The sequence below is a fragment of the Amblyomma americanum genome, chromosome 10, assembly GCF_052857255.1.
Source record: "Amblyomma americanum isolate KBUSLIRL-KWMA chromosome 10, ASM5285725v1, whole genome shotgun sequence".
NCBI classification, from domain to species: Eukaryota; Metazoa; Arthropoda; class Arachnida; order Ixodida; family Ixodidae; genus Amblyomma; species Amblyomma americanum.
This window is the reverse complement of record NC_135506.1, coordinates 44,659,902-44,675,978: the sequence shown is the minus strand read 5'-3', so window position 1 is coordinate 44,675,978 and position 16,077 is coordinate 44,659,902. Positions and strand designations below refer to the sequence as shown.

Below are 16,077 nucleotides of genomic sequence, written 5' to 3'. Positions count from 1 at the left end.
GCTATTTCGTGAAAGAAGTGGGCCGCACTTAATGCAGCGCTTCATACGGTGTCCCTCTGTCTCCTCTATCCCCCAATCACCTACCTGGACTACCCGAGTTTTTTCTGGGCTTGGAAGCACCTGTGAGGAAGAAAAACTCCTCGAAAAGTGGTATGCATAATTTGGAGGATGCTTAAGCTTCGTCTTTAAGAGTGGTTCGCGTACAGCGCCGGAAAGGACTCCACGGAACGCCATTGCCCGTTCGGCGCGACGCCTTGCCCGTTGGGCAAAACGCTCGGAGTCTTTAGGAGGCTTCTCAAAACACGGACGCTTCTCCACACTAGCGCTCGTATAGGGCTGCGGTTTTATCACACGAACGACACTACTCCGACGCAGAAAGGTCGCCTACGCGCGTGCCATCTGCCGGGCCAGCACCGTGCGTGGCGGTGGGGGTTTTAGTGGGTTGCACACGATGGCGCTGCTACTGCACACCATGCATGGTACTCGCTTAATTCCGACATCAGTAATTTACATGTTTATAATCACTCATGTACGCTTCAGTACAGATCTGGGAGATACTTTCCCAAGAAACCCGTGCATTCACTAGGCGCGCCTTTATTCATGTCCAAACGTCGCTCCGTCGTGCCAGAATTGAAGCGTCCCCGTCTCGAACGCCAAAGGCTCTGGTTCGATCCCCAGCCTTGACCCAGGTTTTTTTTTTTTTAAGCGCAAAACTTCACTACGCTAGGTAAAGCAGTCGTCGCGTAGGCAGTAGAATGATTTAGAACGACCTTCAGCCCAACCGCATTAGCGGTATATGGCCATATGTGGTACAGTAATGTGTCCAACCTTTGACCCCTGCTTGACCCTCACCGATTACCTATAGTTGACCTTTGACATTGGTGACCTTTGGGTTGATCTTTGAGTTTAACATCCGATAGGGTGGTGTGAAGCCATGTGATGACATCCGATGGGGGTATCGTAAGACCATGTGATACATCGTCATAGCCACGTGGGCGTGTGGGTATATGTAGAATGGCTATCGCTAGCGTGTAGCGGAGATGCCATGGACGAACTTCAGACGCCTTGAAAGCCTCCTTGTTTTTCTCTAAATTCCATGGCTAGCCAAGTTAAGCCGCTGCCAATTTTGATTCATTGAGGGTGCGTGCCCTCTAATTTTTACGCAACCCCCGGATATTTTTGACGCGCGGTGCCGGCAACTACAACTACTACTACGACGCCCACAGCTTTTCGGCCGAAGGAGCTGTACATGCTTTCGCGTAATATGAGCGTTAGCACAGGAGCAAGTTGGTGACATTGTGAAATGAAATACACGCTGGCTACTGCTATCGTTGCAGGCTGCGTGATAACTTGATAAGCTTGCGTGATCGCTACGCCGCCACTTTTCTTGCCAGCTCTCTATCACAACTAATGTCTTGCAATTGCCTTCGTTTACGTTGTAGAGACTGTACACAAGTAATTTGTACCCAACTGAAAACGTTATAACGTTACGAAAACATGGAGCACACGCGATGGCAGACTGACTCATGAGCGTGCTCATTTTGCCTAAACAACACTTGCATCTGTTTCAATGTAGATATGCTCCTGTGACTGCGTGATGTTTCCTTTTTTTATGGGGTTTTAAAGTCCCAAAGCGACTGAGGCTATGAGGCACGCCGTAGTGAAGGGCTCCGGAAATTTCGACCACCTGGGGTTCCTTAACGTGCACTGACGTCGCACAGTACACGGGCTTCTAGAATTTCTCCTCCATCGAAATTCGACCGCCGCGGCCGGGATCGAACCCGCGTCTTTCGGGTCTGCAGCCGAACGCCGTAACCACCGAGACACCGCGGCGACCGACTGCGCGATATGGTGGTGAGCGAGTAGTTTTGAATTACAGGGGACGTGAGCAGGAATAAACATGAGCCCCTCGACTCTGGATACATGTGTTTGAGTGAGCCCCTGTGAGGTCGAGAGGCTGACAGTGTGAGTTGACGTGAACTACTGCAGCTGCGAGTGAAAGCAAAGCCCCGACACCTTTGGGTGTTAGCAGAAGTGAGGTTTTGCCAGTGGGTAAAGAATTGAGTTGGAGTCCCTGTCAGTTTGAGTGATGTTGTTAGTGTACCTGGCCTTCTCTGAACGTGAACGGAAGTAATTGAGTCAGCACACTTGCACTGTTATGAACGCGATCATGTGTCCGCATTACGGAATGCTTGTGAACTCCTGCGAATTCGAGTGGATGTCATTTTATATGTGTGCTAGTGGACGAGAAAATGACGGAATGTGAGTGAGGCCTTGTGATGAGTAGCTATGAGCCCATGTAGACGTGTGCGCATTGATGGGAAGGGCAAGTGAACTTGAGTGTTCGGTTGTAGTTCAGAAATATTCGTCAATGACGGTGAGCCACTTCTTGTGGTGCCTAGGTGTGCTCATAGCTCTGTTCAGTGCCTCCTGAAGAACATGCCTGAAGCGTCTCCTCGAATTCAATGGGCCCCGAGATCGCCTCGACATTGCGCAGACTGGCCGCTAAGCGGCGCTAAAAGATGACCCTCAATTTCGGTTTCAATGGCTGGGATACTGTGATGCACGGAGCCCGATCATGCTGTTTCATCCTTTTTTCGGGCTTTGAGCAAATGTTATTTTGTTAATGAAAAAACATGTTTTTGAATGTCTCAGAGTGCAGCAAATGCTTAAGAAGTCTGAGCTGACTTCCAACTAATACCGAAAGAGGATCATACGTTTCGAACTCGAAATCTGAGAGAATGCTGTGCACGCCGTTCTATCATGCCGTTAGGACCTTTTATCTGCTGCATAACCAGCAACTTTTGGACGGTTTACAACAAAATAAACATGTTCGAAACATCCATTTGCAGAAAGTTCTTTAAGTGGCTAGAAATGCCGCAAAACAAGTATTTACACTGCATGGTGCATGTTCGTATATATTGTACTGTTGCCAAAGGCAAGAAATAAACGACTTAGGACAAGCGAAAAGGGAAAATAATCCATGAGATAGATTAAGGTCAGGAGGAAGTCAGGAATTACCTGAGCTCTCAACTGTAGCCAGGTGACCAGTGGCAAAGGAGGACTGCATATGGCGTTCAATGGATGGAAGCTGAGACGTCGCGGTAACCTGCCTGGGGAGTCGCTGGCCCGCAGGTGGCACAACCCTCATATCTAATGTTCTTAGAACTTTGCGAAGTGGGCGTCTGTTACAATCTTGCTGCGGAGCATTGCGAGAGATGTTTCGATCGAGTGAAGCAGATCTTGTAGGGCAGCCTATAGCTGCGCTGTTTCTGGTCATTTTTCCGACGAGCTTTCGCCGAGCAGTACCTCCTTGAATTACGTTGACAAATTTAAAATAAACCCATGCCCCTTCTCTCTATTATTTCCGCTAGAAACAAAGCTCACTAGGTTCCTATGTGATGCACAAGCGCACAGTGACGTCGGGAGTAACACAGCAGGCCTGATTGACCGGATCTCTCCAAATGGCAAGCACGTGTGTTGATGAAATGACAACTGAAACAAGGGGAGCATCAGACATGGCGAGCAGCGTGTGAATATTAAAAACTGCGCTTGAAGGCACAGGCACGTGCGCACTTTCAAGGAAAAATGGCATGCGTCGGGGCAATGAAAGCGGCGGAAATACTTCCTTGCTGCAGTTTCAAGAATTTTCGGGAAAGAGGTTTCTTGTTGTACATCTTCGCAACGGCGTTCTTGTCTGTTATGTAAAGTGCATAGTTTGTTAGCAACGGCTTGATGAACTTCTTGCATATATTATGCCGCTGCCCTTGTTCTCACAGGTGAGGACCGGCAAACCCGCAGTTTTATGCACACTGTAGAGCAAACATGTGTCCAGTGGCCTTTGAAGATGCGTTCGGTCTTTCAGCATGATATTGACAAGCTTCTTGAGGCCTTGTAACACTCTTAGGAGCGCTGACGTCGTGTAAAAGAGTCCACTCCAGTCTTGGTGGGCAGTCAAACTATCTACAGTAGCATTTTCTTGGCTGGAAAGGCAAACTAAGAACTGCAGAATAACTTGACGTTGTGTTTGCCTGCCAGTTTTTTCTTCGAATTACCTTGAGCCGTGTTTTCCGGTGTTCTAAGTCGGCAGGAATTTCACGGAACGAAACGTCCGGCTTCTTTTTTCGCTGACTGGACATTCAAAACGGAACGCAGCAGCAGTGCATTTTCGCTCGCTACTCCCTCCAGCAAATGCAGTCATCGACGCGTCACTTGTCAAACGGTAACACTAAACACACCACACTAATAATATAAGAAACAGCGCACCAGAAGGCATACTTTTTGCTGTAACGGCAGTCACAAGAAAATTCTGTGCCGCCTCCGTGTCGTCTGCAAGAGGGTCATCTGACAGCGTCGCCTTACGGCTGACGCGCGCTCTACGGCGGACAGAAAAACCACTGACACTTCAGGCATGTTCTTCAGGAGGCATTGCTCTGTTGTTCAGGAAAGCAGGGAACGTAATGTCTCCTCACTGCAGAAAACGGAAGTTTGAGCGACCAATTTATTTCTCACAGTATAATCGCCTGTGGGAAATACAAATTCGAAATAGATTCGTTTGAGTGTTCACGCTGTCTCAAAGATGAAGCGAAACGGTAAGGGTCCTCACCTTATTTTGTAAATTGAGGGAGAGGGAGACTCACGGCATAATGATGTATGCATTCAGAATTCGAGGATAGAGGTGCGAGTCTTGTATGCTCGAAAACTAAGCGCAACGAAAGGTATCTAAATGTGCACATTTTTAAATTCAGGAGACCGTCTTGGATATGCATACGCCGTTATAATCACGCATTTGACTTTGATACTAACGCAGTATTGAACTTGAGCGGGCTATTCTGATATAGAACTTTCTAAAAAATGTAAAATCTGATGGATATTGTATTTAACCGATTAGAGGAGAGATGTGCCCACGGCCTTGCACTTGCATGTCTAGTCGACCTATTTTGGCGCCACTAATAGCTGTTCGAAACAAATCATTCAGGTCTTTAGTGAAGGTACAAAATTCGAAGTGGTTGGTATGAGACTGCCAACAGCTGATCGAGGTAGTGCAGGAAAACTCTAGATTGAGAGTTAATGCAAAAAAATATAAATGTGCATGTTACAAAACAAAAGCTAGTTAACAGAATCGTAGTGGAAACTAGTAGACGAAAATGAAGTGGGTAGTCACTTTTAACGTGGTTCTGATGGCATACACGGGCGCAATAGCAGACTCTAAACAAGCGAGTTGGCAGGTAATTCAGACTGCTTAATGGGTACCGGCAATAAACTAGTGTGAGGAAGAGATCAATTATTTCTTTTTGTCTCAGTCTACTCTTTATTTATTGCGCCAAACTGAGCCGGAAAAGTGGGAGCGATTCGGCAGCGGCGAAGTCAGCAAGTGCACTCGATAGTCATCGGGTTCGTACCTGCCGCCTCTCTCTGGAACGCGCGACGGTCATTCCAGTTATGGCGCCTGAAGTACCGAAGACACTCCACAACACGGTAAAACTGCTGGAGCAGTTACGGTCACTCGAGAGCAGGATTGGAAGGGCATGCCCACACCATGTGGTAGGTGTCCGAAAACTCCTCCTCACAGTGTGGGCACGCGCCCGAGAAAGAAGAATTGAAGTGCTTAAGTACTGCCGGGCACAGTACAGTATTGGTATAGAGGCGGAGAAGCCAGCGCTCCTCCACCCTGGTGAGGCCTTTACAGGGAGGGGGATAGAGATCATGAAAATTTTGATAAAGAGAGGTGATCTCTTTAAAGGTGATGGCCGGATTGAAATTGAATTCCGGATCAGGCTGCCTACCCACCCCACCTCCACCCCACTCGAGGGGCCTGGGAAGCTGCCCTGCGCGGCTGCTCCGAACTCCATGCCCAACAGGCATTGGTAGCTAGAGCCCGAGCCGCTGCGGAAGCTACAGGGATCCCGGACTAGGGCTCCCTCCTAGTGTTTGTAAGGGACGGGCCCTTCCGGCTCGCCCCATCGACCTCTCACTGTAAATAGAAATAAAAGTTTTCCTCCTCCTCCTCCTCCACTCGAGAGCAACCTTGTTGCGACTCGCGTCACAGTGTGATTAGGTCGCGTGTTCCAGCGGTGATGAAAGAAGATGTAATAATAAAGAACGGCTTACAAAAAGCTCTTTCTTTATAGAATTTTCCGCGCAGACAGCCCACGGTGTACGTGTGGCCAAGAAAATGAGGATGTGGCTCACCTATTATTAGATTGCCGTGTGCATGACAACCTCAGGTCGCGACTAAAGAGAGACTTGAACGCTCTTGGACAAAAGACCCTTAAGTCTGCAAAAGCTCTTGGGCCCGTGGCCGACATGTGAACTCCAAAAGCGAGCACTTGTGGCATTGATGACAGCGGTATCCTTGGGAAGTATTAGCTTTGTAGAATTGGAGTTAATGCTAGAGCTGTTACCTCTCTGCACGTGGGTGCTTCAAAATTTTTATTTGCTTTAGCTGCGTTTGCTGCAAACAAACTCGTTTTTGTTTTTGTCTGTTTTTTGTGTGTGAGTGCTTAATAGCGTTCTTATTTACAACCCCAAGTGGTCGAAATTTCCGGAGCCCTTCACTACGGCGTCCCTCATAGCCTGAGTCGCTTTGGGACGTTAAACCCCCATAAACCAAACCAAACCAAACTTCTGCTGTATGTACTGTAAATGCGCTTATTTATTGTTCTTCTGTCCTTGTTTATTCATATCTCTTATGTATATTGTATTGTGTACTGTTCTCTTAACATTCAAGGCGTTTTTGTTCTCTCATTATTGATACTTTTACTGACGCTTGTACTTTATTTTATATGCTATGTACCGATTGTGTTATGTTATGTTGAACTGTACATCGTCGGACCGAGTGGTTGCTTTGAATTAGTAAAAATGAGTAGCCGGAGCCGCTATGTAACACCGACCTCTCCTTTACTGTTCATGTAAAAAAAACGCTTCATTACAATAACGACGACAACGGAGATTCACGGGATGACAAATGTATCAGTATTTGACCGAGGAAGTCAGGCGCAGTGATGAACTGCAGAGGATCAGGCAAAGGCGAGCATAAAGTATTTGCAGGAACCGAGTGAGAGCCGTAGGGGCCGAGATAGGGTTATATGCTCGTCTTAGGAACAGCGCGCAGCACATTTATTCCGTGTGTTGACGGAGAATACAACAGTATGATGGGTATGATACTAATGGTTATAATGTTTTCTTTTCTTGCAGGTCATGGTACAATCCTCTCAAATTGTTGAAACTGGCACTGTATGATGCTCCCACATCTGTAATCAAGAAAGTGTTTTACTTCTTCAGAGTAAGTGCAAACTTTTGTCTACCTGAGCCAGTTCGTAGTCGCATGGTCATCGCATCTGCACTTTCCGGTGCAACTTAAAGAAAGAAGTACAGTAAATTTCTTATTTCCGTGTCTTACCCATTTGATCATTAAAATCATTGAAACCGAAATTATAAACAAGCCAAAATGCCCTACATGAGATAAATCAAACTACTTCCGCTGGGATTCGCAAGGCGTATCCTCTAATTATTTTTATTCTGCCTTGGTAAAAACTGAGCGGAAGCAGCTAATTTTCCAAGTTTACGCGATCAAAAAAGCATGAAGAGTAAAGTCGTACATATCTTAAGAAACTGCCATTTTGGGTGCTTGCAACAAGATACTGCGTAGACAATTTAACATACCAACGGCATAGATAGCTAAGCCAGAAATACGATGTGACATATCTCGCTCATTATTCGGAATCCTTTTATACTATACCCGCTTTTCCTGATGCGGCTTGTCATTTGCGCTAGTTGCAAGATACGCGACGGCTAGGGCTGACTCGTCGGGCGTAGCGACGACGCGTATTGCACCACTTTGGGGCGTGAGTGGTGTTGACAAGCGCGCATCATGCTTCAGCGTGGCACGTCACGTCGCAGCCCGTGAGTTGTGAGTGACCACACCATTTTTATGCATAAACTTATAATTGCCATTTAAGGTGCGTTCCATCACTCCCTCCTCATGTTATCAGTGTCGGTCATCTCAATCGCGATGGCAAATCAAGACTTTTCCAGCACCTCTTTTCAGCCCGTCCCCGGTCACACGTTTCGCTTCATATCCCGGTTTAGGCTGGTCACCTGAGGCGTTCTACATGAGGCTGCCTGATTGCGTCTTGTCGCGGATTCTGTGGGAGACAGCGCGGCGTGGCAGTGTGGGTAGCGTCAAATGGGGCTTATGAATTCGCTTAAATATTTTTTCCACGGTACCACATTCTTCATCTCCTCGGTACTGGACTTAAATATTACACGGTGAACGCCGCCTAACGTTCCAGCATAATATTCACTTTTGCTGTGCCCTGCGTAGCTATCAAGGCAATTTCCTTATTATAAGTGGTAAATTGATGTCCTGCGGAGTCCATACAGTCGGTCTCAGGAATATCGTGAACGAACACTAAGAAGAAAGTAAAAAAGAACTCCGTAACTGATTTTCGTAGTATCTTGTGCTTATATGCCGTTGCTTGTGAACAGTACAGACGTTTTGCATGGCAGCCGCTGTAGCTCAATATCTCTGCAAACGTTGGCGCTTGCTATCCTCGCAACGCTGGTCTTACTGCTGTCATATACCTTCCTTCCCCGGCGTCGTGTTAAAGCGGGTTGCATTTCTCTGAAAGGTATTGTAAAGGCTATAGGGGTCCATACACAAGCGCGCTACATCGCGGATAACCAGCGAACTCGGCGTTTGCACCGCTTCCATTGGAGAGTGGATGATCTCGCATGGAGCCATATTAGTGCGGTGCGTCACCAAGGCTCTAGGGAGCGCCGTGCGGCGCCTCAGCCTTAGTGACGTAGTGTGGGCGCCAACCGAAGCTCTCCACAACTCGCCGTATTATATGCGGACGGTCAGTGATCGAGGCGACTGCGCTGTTCCAATGAAAGATATGATGATTTTGCAGCCATTGATAATACAAGAGACGCTGGCTCCGTTTATAAAATTATGCCGGTGCCCATACGGCTACTGAAATTGTACAGCAAAGTCCTGATGGCTCTCCCGCCGCTTCTTATGGGCAAAGAAACTTGTTGGAAGCCGGTTGCAGCCCTTAGTGAATCAGAATTCTCCGTTGTCACAGTGACACTACGGGCTTTCAGGTGTGGCGTTACCGCCAAGCAACAAAGAGATACGTGCAGCGAGTAAGCTGCACTGCACTTTCTTCTTCGGTATGCTTCCTCCTTTTTTCCTAGTAAACTGAATATCGTTTAGAATGATGCAGTACAGGAGGTTAAATTTGCTACGCCGTCTACAGCTGATGGGGAAGGGTAGCACTAAGGGCAGGAGGTGGATCTATACTCGTGCTAATGGAAAAATGGGCGCTGGGCCGTGACTTTGCATGCGTTGTTTGAGAGTATGTCTTCGAGCACTGAAATGGCGATACCTTTACGTGACGTTGTTTTGCACTTCGTTGGTTTTCTTATAAGAGGAGCAGCGAGAAAAGGAAAAGCTGCTCGATTAAAGCCAGAGAATTTAGCAGCTGCTAAATAAAAATACCAGCAGACCTTGCATGCAACTCCTAGTGTACCTCATTGCTAACTGCGCAGCGGAATGCATTTAACAACGATCGACAACTTTCAAACTGGAAATTTCTTTCTGAACACAACGGTTTCAAATGTAGGCAATTAGGCTGAGCAGATAATTAACCACCCAGAAATAAAAAAAAATTGGCGGCCGATTAAACATCGCCTTAAGAGTAGACGCGATAGCGCTTCCAACTCCTTTTTCCTATTATTGCTTTTCTCCTCAGTGGCGTTCACTCTTTTTTTTTGTTTCTCATTCATTCTGTTTAATTCTCAAGTTGCAGATTTGCAGTTTCAAAGAGTGTCTTAGTAGCAGTAAAATTTTACAAAATACACAGAAAGAGCGAATGAGGTAAATACACGTCGCGTAAAATAGCAGGGAAAGTCCTGTCTTAATTTTTAGCTATAGCCAGCCCAACACAGCCATATATATATATATATATATATATATATATATATATATATATATATATATATATATATATATATATATATATATATATGTATATGTGTGTCCCCCATTTCTTTGGTGTCGTTTGCTGTGTGGTGTTGCGACTTGCACCAATTACCTGCACACCCAAGTGGCTACTGATTTTATGCTGGTCGTTACCAAAGTTCACATGCTGCCTTCTGCTGTTTCTTCTCACGTGAACTTTTACTACACTAGTGGCAACAATGTGTAGCACCAGACCTCCTTGATCGCACCAGCTGTGAAATCTAACTTTGAAACCTGACCGTTCCCTGTGGTCAATTTTTAGAGATTATCGGGTGGAGGTGTCAGCTGGGAGTGGCATATAAGAACTTTCACTGTTTGTTATCATTAATTTCACAATTGCTCAAATATATTGCTTGTTTTAGTCTTTTATCTGTTAAATTGTAGCTGTGCATTTTTTGAAGCGAAAAGCTTCACTACACCAGCTTTTCAGTGGGTCCACAAGTTTGGTCAGGTAATCCTGTCTCCCGATATGTGTCCAGATATGATGATACGTGCATGATTTCTCGCTGGTGACCACACCACGTGACAGGGTAACGAGGGAGAGCTGCAATAATATTTTTTCCGAGAACATGCGGTCAGTAATATTTTGATCGTGATAGTGTATTGTATTATGTATTATGTTATGTATTTCATTCAGCCATGCGAAAATGAGCGGTACGGTATTTTATTCTTAACGTGCTAAACCTTCGGTGATGAGCTGCAAATCGCAGGAGGATATATATATATATATATATATATATATATATATATATATATATATATATATATATATATATATATATATATATATATATATATATATATATATATATATATATATATATATATATATCCTCCTGCGATTTGCAGCTCATCACCGAAGGTTTAGCACGTTAAGAATAAAATACCGTACCGCTCATTTTCGCATGGCTGAATGAAATACATAACATAATACATAATACAATACACTATCACGATCAAAATATTACTGACCGCATGTTCTCGGAAAAAATATTATTGCAGCTCTCCCTCGTTACCCTGTCACGTGGTGTGGTCACCAGCGAGAAATCATGCACGTATCATCATATCTGGACACATATCGGGAGACAGGATTACCTGACCACGCCGAAAGAATATTTTTGCCGCACACTCGCATCCCGTAAACTTCTGATCGCGATAGTACATAGTACAACAACACAAAACAACACATAAGGTTCCTGATTCCTCCACCCCGTGTCGCCATTCTTTCTGCGTAGCTGACGATCACCGCATTAGGAGACGTGAATTTCATGAATTACATTACATTAGGATACATGAATTACACCGCATTAGGAGACGTGATGATCACCGCATTAGGAGACGTGACAAGCGACCATCTTCAAAGTTATTTATACTATCATTATCGTCATCAGCCTGACTACGCCCACTGCAGGGAAAAGCCTCTCCCGTGTCTCGCCAATCAACCATGTCCATACTATACGTTACCAATATGTATGGACCCGCTCATGGTTCAAATCTCTTTAGCGTGAGAGCGCAATTGTGAAAATTCTCAGATTTATTGTGCCATGGCTTGTAGTCTGTGTATGCTGCTGTTGTTGTGTTGGGTTTAATGGCGCAATAAGCAACTAAGGCTATTATGCGCCATCTAGTCTGTGTACAGTAGAGTGCACTAGAGGTTGGGAATAGCATCATGGTTCACAAGCAGAGGGTGACAAAAAGACAGCCGAGTTTATGGTGGATTGCCCGCTTCGAAATAAATTGAGCTTCCCATGAAGGCAACGAAGTTCATGGTGCCATAAAAGCTCTACACTTTAAATTTACTAACATGCCAGAGCAAAAAAAATTTTGATGGCTACCATTTTTAATCCATGGGTACGAAACACAATTAAATCGCGTACACTTATACAGCTTGTCGATCGACAGGGGTAACACAAATAGTTGGTAGAATAAACTGACCCCTAAAAACCTTTTAGGGGACAGCATTTACAACGAAAGGTCTTGGACAGAGAATGGGACAAAGGGACGAGCGAGGCATGATTAAATGTTACTGTTCACTGAATGCTGGACCATCAAGAAAGACAGCTTGAATGAAACAACAAGCGCGAGTTGATAACTTGATAGACTAAATTAAACGGATGCTGTGGACGTGTGCAGGACATGTAACCAGACCAGCAGCTATCCTTGGAATTATTAGAGTGACTTTGGGTGAAAGAATCACACCGGAGGAAGGGAAAGCAGTCGTGGGCGGAAGTTGGTCTAGTATAAGAGGCAGATAATTTGTAGGCGTAGAGTGACAGTGTATGGCAAACTACACGTTGCCTGCAGATTATCAAAACGGAGCTTCATGCTTGTAGAGACTGCTCAGATTATGGTCGTCATGACATGATGCTCATATTCTTTTTTTTCTTTCCAGGGTGTGGTGCAAAAAATTCTTGGATGCTTTTCATGATTGACTTCTAGGATGGTCCAATTTATTGGCAACAAAGATCTGGCTCATTTTCAGCATATTTTTCTTTGCTTGAAATCTGATAGCATGGAATCGGAAGGAGAGCTACTAGAAAGTTTCGCGATTTATGCTTTGGCCTAGGTTGGTTGGTCCAGAACCAGTGTACGCTGAAACGAAAAAAAAAGCATCCGGATACAGAAGATCAGCCTCGGCTTAATCCTGGTATATTCTCCTCGCATGTCAGTCTTGCCACCACTTTTTCAAAACTCAAATAAAAACTGCCGGGACAAAACCTGTCTGCACGTTTATGTGAAAATAAACCGCAATTCCTGCTGTGTCCAAGTGACTTACAGCGAGCGTTGGAAACCATTCCCTTTATTGCATGGTGCAGGAAAAGTCATGAAGAGAGACAAATATGATACGAGGGGGGGGGGGGAGGCAGGGCTGTTAACCAGAAAGGCTTCCGGTTGGCTACCCTGCACTGGGGAAGGAAAAGAGGGGTTTAAAAAGGGAAGAGAGAAGTAACGGGAAACAAAGACACAAGCAGTCGTTCGTAAAAAACAAAACAGTGTCTTGTAAGCGTTGATGGCAGTCAACTGTTGTGGCCACGGACCGAGGATCTGGTCCTCTGTGAGAGGGCGAGGATCAAGGTGGTCAAGAGCACAACGCAGCTTACGTCTTTCCATAGTGTCTACTGAGCCCATTGCTCTCGTATATACGCCGTATTTATACTTATTACTGTACAAATGTGTTAATATATTGCATCATGCCACTAGATGAATATTTCTTGAAAGCGTTTTAAACGAAAGATGAGAGCATGGAATAACTAAGGACTTTACTGTAACCATGAAAATGTAGGCCAGTGAACGCCACTAGTGCATTCGCAAGCCGTCTCCGTGAATTTCTTTTTTTGCGAATTCACAAAGTGCGCGCACAGGTAGCGCACTCTGAATAAGACCAGGAAGCTTGTGCAAATATTTAGTTCTACGTCTGTAGAGTCGACACACCATGATATGTCGGGCGATGGAGCCTGGCTATGTGGCTGGAAAGGAGTTTATCGGCTCCACTGGTGCTGTCTGTGTTGTTCTTAGCTCAACACAGAATATTGTGTACGTTCATCGTCTCCCTTTAGAACCACCCTCTAGCGCCTGTGCCGCTGAGCTTCTAGCCTTTCATTCTGCTGTTGCTTATGCTATTCATAACTATCTCTCTACGACCGTTCAGTTTTACACTGATTCTCTATCTCTGCTTTCTGCCTTGTCTTCAGTTACTTCATTTAACTCGACAAATATTTCCATTACGAAACACCTCTATCTTTTGTCTTCTCTCGCCCTATTTTTATTATTTCATATCCGGTGTCACTCCGGAATTTTCGCTTACGAGTTCGCCAGCCAAGCTGGTGGTAGTGGAGGGCATATAGAAGTTTACGCACTTCAACCCTTTCTGGTCGTTGCGTGCATTCCCGTTTACATCAATCTTCTCTCGTTTTATGGCGCTCTTCATGGGGCAAGAATAATGGCGGCACCGAATTATTCAATTGGGTCCCTGATGCACTTAATATTTGCCCCATCTGTCTACCCAGGAATCTTTTTATTGCTTTACTTACTGGGCATCTTAGGTTTTTCTATTTTTTTCTATTTTTGTCTCGCTCTATCTCCAACCTGTTCATGTGGAGAGTTATGTGAAGACCTCCGTCACTACTTCCGAGATTGTTCCCTTCCTGCACATTTCGTTTCTCGTTTAAAATCTTTCTTCACCACAACTTACACCTTCTACTTAACCCTCCCTTCTGAGAGGCCCTGCTGCCTGTGCTCTTCTCCTTCAAATTGTTCACCTCATTACCAACAGAATTCCTAATTACCCACGTTGATTTCTTTCTTTCCTTTCATTTCTAGTCCCCAAACTCTGCACTGAGGAGGGCTCCATGCTCCTTTCTTGGGCATGGGTGCCTTTCGTCGTGGCATGCACACTGTGCTTTGACTCTTTGTTACCCTGACTGTGTCGGGACATTTATTTTGCCTCTTTTGTTTTGATTATGTTTCTACTTTTCTGACTTTCGCCGTGGCCTGCACTCTCTGCTTTGTATGTGATTGTTGCTGAGTCTTTGAATATACTGTGACCTTGGTTTTCTCACATTTTGTTGTTCGTTGTGATCAGCACTCTATGCTTCGTCTGTCTGCCTTTGACTGTGGCCTTGACTGTGACGTTCCTTTGTTTCCCCTTCTGTTCAGTTTTGTCTTTTTGGTATTACTGCTCATTTTAATTTAATTTTATGTTGCTGCATTTAGCTCCTTTTCATTTCTTGCCGTTAAACCTGGCAAAGCGTTGCTGATCCGGGATCCCTTTTTCTTTCTTTTATGTTGTCGTTTTACATTTTCTGCGAGGAACAATAAAACGGTTCGGGTGCCGACATAAGTGGGAGTATCCAAGCATCACTCTTCCACCAGACCACCATCGTCGCGACCGGAGGTGGGCATCCCCTGGTGGAACGGTGAACGTAGAAGCTGCGCGAGAAGCCTTTTATGTTACCTCCATGCTTTACTTGGTTTCGTTGACTGTTGGCTTCCTTCATATTTATGTCACAACGAGCCCCTCATTTTCCTACGCAAGTGTGCTCTGTAGATTAACAAGCGTCTCGGTTCTGCCAGTCTTAGTGACTGAGGTAGCATAAGAATGTTCTCGCACAGCTACCATGTTCTTATTTCGAACACGTTCCAAGTGCCACTGACTCTAATGCATGACGTACGACGTCTGCCGCCATGGACGAGGGTGGCGCTAATAAAACTCTCAAGGTTAATTTACAAGCAACACAAATACTCTCGGAAGTAAGACCAGATAGCAGCTGCCGTCGCTCAATTGAGCACTATACACGAAATTCGGAGACCGTAGGTTCTGTTCCCAATGGCGGCATGTGGTTGTTTTTCGTCTACTTTAAAAAAAATTATGTTTTAGCCATAAAATATTCACACTTAATTTCCCACTCATCAACAACGCTAACTAAGGAAACACAATAGAAACATTCTTCTATGTGTTTCTTGCTTTCATTTACTGTTGAATTTCTTCAGTTTCGGTGTCATAATGAGCCACTGATTTCTCTGCTTCTGTGTTTTCAATGTGTGGATTCATAATGCGTAATAAAAGCTGTCAGTCGATTTGCGCGTGTAGGCCAGATGCGGATATGTGCGCTAGCATGATGCGAATTATCTATTGAAGCCAAGACCTACTATATGGTGCCAGGCTACCGGGAGCTCGCTGCGAAGGCGGTAGTTGCGGGGCCGACGTTGTCGAACAATGAGAAAGGGTCGGAGGCGCAGCAAGCTGATATTCAGAGCACGTCCGAACTCAATAAAATTGAGCCTGTAGCGTTGAAGGCACCAGGTACTGGAGAGGAAATGCCCGACACGGGAAAGTTAGAAGAGCTATCTGCAGATTTGCTTATCGCGCCTACGTCAGATGGACTTAATAGGTTGCTAAAAGTAAGCCGGTCGGCTTTGATAGCCGAGCAAAAAAAGGATGGCAGCCTAGAAAACATGCGCTGCAATGTCAAGGAAGGTATCGCCAAGAAAAATGCTCGTTTTGTGGAAAGAGGTGGGGTCCTGTACCGGAAGTATCTAGACCGCAGGGG

General features: G+C 45.3%; 1 protein-coding gene across 1 annotated transcript in view; it reads left to right on the top strand.

Annotated features, from left to right (window-relative positions):
• Positions 1–12,713, top strand: part of LOC144107602 (uncharacterized) — a 49,262-nt gene extending 36,549 nt beyond the window's left edge. Inside the window, exons 8-9 of the mRNA XM_077640701.1 lie at positions 7,198–7,285; positions 12,420–12,713. Coding sequence (XP_077496827.1) covers positions 7,198–7,285; positions 12,420–12,455 — 124 coding nt within the window. The 3' untranslated portion in view covers positions 12,456–12,713. The remainder of the gene's footprint in view (positions 1–7,197; positions 7,286–12,419) is intronic.
• Positions 12,714–16,077: the final 3,364 nt, after the last annotated feature.